The 7774-nt window shown below is 34.2% G+C and overlaps 1 protein-coding gene across 1 annotated transcript in view; it reads right to left on the bottom strand.

Moving 5' to 3' along the window:
* LOC107731100 (piezo-type mechanosensitive ion channel component 2) overlaps positions 1–4854 on the bottom strand; it is a 173300-nt gene extending 168446 nt beyond the window's left edge. Inside the window, 2 exon segments of the mRNA XM_016542086.1 lie at positions 3822–3917; positions 4791–4854. Coding sequence (XP_016397572.1) covers positions 3822–3917; positions 4791–4854 — 160 coding nt within the window.
* Between the last annotated feature and the right edge of the window lie 2920 nt (positions 4855–7774).

Below are 7774 nucleotides of genomic sequence, written 5' to 3'. Positions count from 1 at the left end.
TGACTGCACGGCGGGATTGGCGCTGAATAGCGTGGTAAAGAAAGTTGCAGTTCAGGAGATAAACAGTTAATAAGATTATGTGATATGAGACTGTCCCGTAACTCCCCAACCGGACCTCACCAGACAATGGCACCTTTTTAGTTACACCCAGCGTCACTACCCCCTCCTACCCTGCGAATTTCGAGCCCCGGGACGTCACCGTTGCTTGGAACAAAGCGATAGAGTAAACGGAGAATATTTATTTATATAGCATATTTTATTTTAGATCAACTAGAAACAATGTTTAATTTATAACGTTTTATTTTGAAATGTAAGTCAATAACAATTGGCCGAAGCCAGAGCCAATTGTATCTTTCTTATATTGTATTTGTTCTACTGTTTATTATCTGCATCTTTGTTCTTATTTTTAACAAAGATAAACTAAAATAACACATATCATATGTATATATATATATATATATGTATACACACTGTATATATATAAACTATAATACAACTTTGTAAAAATGCTAACACTGCAAACTCTGTCTGTTAATTATCGCTGTTTGATCCTGTGCTTTTACCCCACAGGATATAAGTCATTAGTCCTTGTAAATGTATGGGAAATGAGAATGCTTTATCGTCTTGCTTGGATAAAGTGTTAGATTTTGATTATTTAGCAATAAACCCATTATATTTGTGAAAACACTCAGCTGATGCAGCAAATGTGTTTCAGGATTGTCTAATTTTTACTAAAAGCATTATGTCATCTTTTTTTAAGCTGAGACCTTACACAATCATACTATCCTTTACTTACATTTTACAGTAAACACTGAAAGGGAGTGTGAAAAGATGGAATAGGTGTGTATGTGTGTGTGTGTTATAAGGCTAAATTAGTTTAAAGTGAGGACAGAGGAAATAAATGGAAATAAGTGAGAAAATGTCTGACATGATTGTATGGATCTATAAAGCACTCAACCAAATGTCCACTTGAAGGTAATCTCTATAGCTTAACTCTGCTGACAGCACAACTCTATGTAATTATTGTAATGCATCATTGATGAGATGGCTAGAACAGTATTTGCTGAATTGAGAAGAATACCAAACAAAAATATACTGGGTGACGTGAATCACTACAACAAAAACAAATGTGCATATCCATTTACTTTAACTCATTTCTGCAGCAATTTTGTGAATGCTCCACAGTCATTATTATAAATGTATGCATAGAGTTTTTGCTACTACTGTAACAGTTTAACTGTATATACATAAGTCTCATTAAACTGATAAAGAACACTACAACATATACATTTTCTCTTTTATCTTCTCCAGGGGCGCGGGAAGATGTTTTCGGTTGGGGGTGCTGTAATTACAGTAACGTGAGTATTTGTAATTCGTTACCTCCACCACTGCCCTGCAGTAGTCATCTCTAGAGAGGATGGCTTGAGCCAAGGTCATGGAAGCCAATGTAATATAATGGTTATTTGCACTACAGGACCACCACTTTACCATGAAATACTGAGCTGAAACAGCTAACAGAAACATGTCTTCTTCCTTAACATGGTTTGAGAAAATAAAGAAGGGTGTGATATTACAGTATCAGGAACAGGAACTTTTTTTCCAAGTTTGTACAGAAGTTTTACAATTAATTTGTAAGAAATTATTTTCATTTATTTAGGGAAATAATTGTACATTTACATTTAAATGTATTATATCTTGTTATATCTATATTATAAATGAGGCCTCAGGCAAATGCAGTATTGGTGGTTCCATCAGTTCTCTTGTCTAAAGTGTAAGGACCACCCACTGGCTCAAAGACAGCATGGGTGAAAGTATACTGTGTTTAGGTCTTTTACTTATGCTTCTGTAAAGTTGACTTAATTTGTTAATTTATTGTTTAGTGATTCGTGTAATTCTAAATTATTCTAAATTATTGTAAAATGTAGACCGAGATAGCTATCAATTTAGTTATTCATTCAATGGGGACCCAGTGTTGCACTGTGCACTGTCTCACACTGGTCGGTCAGGATCTCATGGTCACAAACTCGCTAGTTCTGATCTTAGTCAGAGGTAGAGCTGTGGAAAAATCAGTTTTTACTATGCATCACAATGCTGACATGAATGATTCTGCATCAATTCATAAAAACAAAAACTATTTTTTAAATCTAATTGTTTTTGAATGAATAATTTTAGTAGCTTTAGTAAGAATCAAAGCATATTTACTGTTTATTTTTATGTATGATATTCTCTCTTTTTTATATTTGAATTTCTGTATTTCTTACTTGAATGCTACTGTGAAATAGGCCTACTGTACTTGAAAATGTAAAGCACTGTTTATTTCATTTGTATCTTTCTTATATTGTATTTGTTCTACTGTTTATTATCTGCATCTTTGTTCTTATTTTTAACAAAGATAAACTAAAATAACACATATCAGCGTGTATATGTATAATACAGGGGCGCGGGAAGATGTTTTCGGTTGGGGGTGCTGTGTGTGTCCGTGTTGGGTGAAGGGTGGGGGGAGGTTTGGGGGGGCTGGTTCACTTACGTCAGTGCTCGTGCTGGGGTTGTTTGGATGCCGATTTTGGAAAGTTTTTGCTGGGATGGGCATTTAAAAAAATCTGAAATTCGCTTTTGCGCCATTATCTCCTTGTATTAAATTGTATCTTGTTCGCATTCTGTACAGTTCATGTCTGATACCACGTGCTAGCGTCACGTGTTCATGAGGATTAGGCTAATCATCACATATAGAAAACATCACAAGTTAAATTAATCATGTTTATAAAGATAAACATGGGTTTATTATGGCCCACAATTTACATTTCAGAGATCATTACAAATAAATTATTAAATGCTAAAACTGAATAAATTGAAATGAACAAACTTGGCGTTGCATTTGCAACCATGTGAAAACAGGGGGTGCTGCAGCCCCCTCAGCACCCCTACTTCCCGCGTGTCCCTCATCTTCTCTGTAAGAAAAGCTTTTACTAAATATTACACTACCTTAGACATTACCTTATTAACAGTGTTGGGGAGTAACTAGTTACATGTAACGAAATTGTGTAATTTAATTACAAAAAAAAATGTAACTGTAATCAGTTACAGTTACTGAGAAAAAAATGTAATTAAATTACAGTTACTTATGCAAATGTTAAACACATACACAGATTTAATTGATTACTTTCCCAAATTGCATTAACTGCTCTAAAATATGAGACACCAATATTTCAGGAGTTTAGGTGTGGCGGGTATCCCGGTTCCAAATCAGCGTCGCCCTGGAAACGCCGCTCCCACCCCAATCACAAACTACCGCCACCTGTGAGGGATGATTGGCGCAGCTGGAGCTCGTTCCCACAGGCCTTAAAGCCAGGAGAGAAGGCACACAGGGGAGGAGGTGGAAGAGGAGCTCCAGGCGGAGACTAATGTCTGTTTTGTTTCTTCTCCTCCTGTGTAGAGACCAGCGACCCTCCGGACGAGTGATCAGCAGCCCTGCACGAGCACCGAGTGACGCACCTCCCCGAGCACCGTGTGACCCCCCTGCCCAGACGCTTCACCTGCGCACGAAGAGCACCACGTATAAATAAAGCACCCTCCTGGGGGGACTTCCCACAGTTCTGTGTCTGTGGTCTCATTCACCCCGCTACAAGGACACAGAACAGGACACGTTTATACGATAACTGTTTTATTTCTTAGTTACATTACTTTAATAAAGTAATTAAATTACTTTAAATTTTAAATAGGGTAACTTGTAATCTGTAACCTATTACATTTCCAAAGTAACCTTCCCAACACTGCTTATTAGATAAAGATAAAGCATTATTCATTACTCAAGCATTACTTACCCTTCATGGAAGCCAAGTTTGGACTGGGAAACAGTGGTACGGACAGAAGGAACAGGAGATACACAACTGATAGCCCATTGTACCTCAGTGATATTGCTGTTGGGGGAAAGTAATTACAGTATAAGTATAAAAAAAAAAAACACAGAGACACAGGAATATAGTGGTATGCATTTGGCGTCATTATTTTATTGTTTCTTTCTGCTACTATGCTTTTCTATGATACTACGCTAATCCAGATAATGTGAAACTAACTCTAACAAAAAGGCTCAGCTTCTGTTACTACAGCTGTCTTGTAGAGTTATTTAGTCATGGCATCAATTTGTAGGCTAGTACTAATGTACTACATGTACTAATGTATGTAATAAAAATCACAGTTATACGTCCAACATGAAATTTTGGTTATGTTTTAGAACAAAATGGTAAGGTCTCTTGAAGAACATGACATGATCCCACTAAAATGTCATTCAGTGTAACAAAAGTTGATACTGTATGCCAGTCTTGTCAGGCATATTTAAAACAAGAATCATTTTGGTGACATATTAGAAGGTTCTGTTTAAGGACCACAGTGCAGCCCCTAAAATACAAATTATTTGTAATTTTAAATCTTTATTCTATACCAATATCGTTCAAACAACTAGGTCTTACACAGTTGTCCAGCAAGAAGTTTTTGTAAGGAAGTGAAAATCATTTAAAATATATTTAATAATAATAATAATAATACATTTTATAAATATAAAATTTAGTATGATCATATATTCTTTTATACATTTTAATAAGTACAGGTCAGAATAAGTATAATATACAGTTTTGTGTTTTCATAAATTTATCTGATATGTAAATACAATTTAAAAAATCAAATAAATATGACTATGGAAGTCATAAGAGGTTTTTTTCTTTTCTTGCTTTCTTGTTTTCTTCTGATCACAACTTATTTATCTTGTGATCTCGACATAACGGAAGTTGTTGTACTGTCCCCGGCCCTGGAGCCTGCAGCACCGGTACAACCACTGTGTCGCTCAACCCGCAGCCGCATCTGGATACGTCAACGACCTCGGGGAGAAAGCTACAGGGCCGAAACAGCCCATACTTTATGTGTATGTATAAATATGGTATATATGGTATGTAAAAAAAATCAGAGCTCGTTCTCTGCCAGTAGGTGCCTCCCCCGGGCAAAAATGTGAAACTCCACCTATGCTCTGAATCCTTCTGAAGGCGCTCAGCCACACATATAGAGCGTTGCATTTTTCCCCATTCAAAACTATACGACTGACACGTCTTGGGTATTCTATAGTCTTTGTTATTACTAAGCAAAGCAAAATTTGCTGAAATATCCACAACTCAGTATAAGAGCGCAAGGCCTCAAAGTTGCATTCGTTACTATAGCAACAGTAGACTCATGATGCATTGTGTTTTAAAAATCAAACAATCGAAAACAACTTTTGTTATGTCGAGATCACAAGAAAATTAAGTCGTGATCACGAGAAAACAAGAAAGAAAAATAATCATAAAAACCTGGCCTGTGGAGTCTGTTGGTAGGGCTTTCTACTGCTCTTCAGACTTTTGAATGTGCAACTGTGTTTATGAGTGGGCAAGCAGCAGTGAGGAAGAACATAAAGAGGAGCAAGCTGAGGAGGACATCACCAGCCACGGTAGAAACGAAGTTCAGGCTTGTTTTTTTGAGAGGCCCCTTGCCAAGGAGGAAAAACCTTTGCATTGGTGGAGGTCAAAACAACCCACCTATGCATAATCCACCTATTCATCCTCACACCTCAAAAACATCTGAGCACCTCTTCTCTGCTGCAGGCATCATAGCTTGCAAAAAGAGGTCCAGCCTCAGCCAGGATTCATCAATAATGAAAATAATCGTTAATTGCAGCCCTAATTTTAAGCCTAAGTAGATCGTAGAATTAATCATACAAATCATCTAAAACATACAAGCTGATTCCAAAAAGCGACAGAACTTAAGTGGTACTTGAAAATCAGTGTAATTCAGTCACCTGCAGGACAACTGCAAAATCATATCTAAACTTAATACAGTTATGACTGTAATATTAGAACATATTTATTAATATTCTGTTTACTTTTTATGTCAATATTTTTAAAAAGAATTACACAAATTTAAATGAATGCATAAAATAATTTGAAAAGATAAATAAGTATACTGATTAATAATATACACTGTGTTAAACACTGTTTACACACACACAAAAAAAAAAACGGACACAAAAAGGCCAGGTAGAATGGAACCCCCATTTAATGCTTAATTAGTTACATTTTTAAGTAACTTATTCATTTGTAATTGTTGTCTTCAGAATGGAAATGGTATTTCATTGGATTATTATACTCTTTTATCGGTAACACTTTATAATAACTTTCATTAATAAATCATTAACATACATTATATAATGCTTAAAAGATCATTAGTTAATATTCAAACAGCTAGAAACAACAAGCAACATTGTTATGGTGAACTAATAACCTTATTAAACATTACCTAATGGTTTACAGATAATTATTTCATGTAAATTAAAATACTTACAAATGTTATTAAACTTTCAATTCATGCACTTCTTGAAAATCTTCAAATGATTTTAATACATGTTATACAATGACTAAAAGCTTTTGTTAATACACAACAATTTTGCTGCTATTGAGGTGTGATACGGGTAAGGTTAGGGACTGGTTTGGTGGTATGGGTAGGTTTAAGGGTTGGTTAAAGTGTCAGAAGTGTACAGGGTCAAATTAAGAAAACACTGTTCAATCTGTTTATATTACATTGTTTTGATAAATGAACAAGTATTTTCTTAAAAATTTGATTTGTTTTCTCCTGTTGATGTATGATTCAAGGAATATTCTGTTTAATGATACACAATAGTATACTAATATAGGTGTTGAGGCAGTTAAAACATGTTTTGCACCCAAATTACAATGTGTGTGATGTCTTTAGAAAGCTAAACTTAACTAACCATTCTTAACACAAACGCTGTTACAGCAGCTACATGTCTATAAAGGAACTGAATGATTAATAAACATTTACAAATGATGAATAGTTTCAACTTTAGATTGACTACTGCAAAAGCATGAATAAATGATCAATAAATGATTATTATTAAAGATGTGAAAATAGGGGTGAATTCTGGTCATTCGGGACACATTTTGCCATGGAGATGACTGCTCATAAAAGTACTAATGATTAGTAATCATTTATAAACCTTTACAAATGATGAATAGTTTACACTTTAGATTGGGTACTGCAAAAACATGAACAAATAATTAATAAATGATATGTTAAGATGTGAAAATAGTCCAAGTCTACATAACCATCAAAGACCAAATATATGATCTTTACAGACTTTGATTTTGAGTTGAATAATATGTTAACATGAATAGTTTGTGAAGTGCTTAAAATTACTTAAGCTTTTTTTATTATTTTTTTGTAAAAAATTACCATTAGGTAATATGTGAACTGAAACTTAATGACATTTGTTAGCATTCAAAATTACATTAACAAATAAGCTCGTAATCATTGTAGAAGTTTTGTTAAAATAATTTGTAGATTTTTTAAAAGTGCATAATCGTATGAATTGAAAGTTTAACATTGCAATTTACAATAAATATTTATCTGTTATTTATTCGGTAATTTTTAATAAGTACATTAGTAAACATTGACAAGAACATTATCTTATATTTCTAGCTATAGCTATATGTTAAGCATTATGTAATGTTTGTTAATGATTTATTAATGAAAGTTATTTTAAAGTTATCTTTTATCTCTTTTGTCTTCTTGCATTATTGACCAACTATTTTCCTGTTTGTCACTGTAAAGCTGCTTTGACACAATCAGTATTGTATGAAGCGCTATACAAATAAAGGTGACTTGTCTTGACTTATCTGATTGCAGATTATATTAATAATAATATTCTGAGAATGCATTACTAGTAATTAGGCACGCA

This window comes from Sinocyclocheilus rhinocerous, unplaced genomic scaffold, assembly GCF_001515625.1.
Source record: "Sinocyclocheilus rhinocerous isolate Xijiao unplaced genomic scaffold, SAMN03320098_v1.1 scaffold2264, whole genome shotgun sequence".
Taxonomy (NCBI): domain Eukaryota; kingdom Metazoa; phylum Chordata; class Actinopteri; order Cypriniformes; family Cyprinidae; genus Sinocyclocheilus; species Sinocyclocheilus rhinocerous.
The sequence above is the reverse complement of the archived record's forward strand: the minus strand, read 5'-3'. Positions and strand labels throughout refer to the sequence as shown.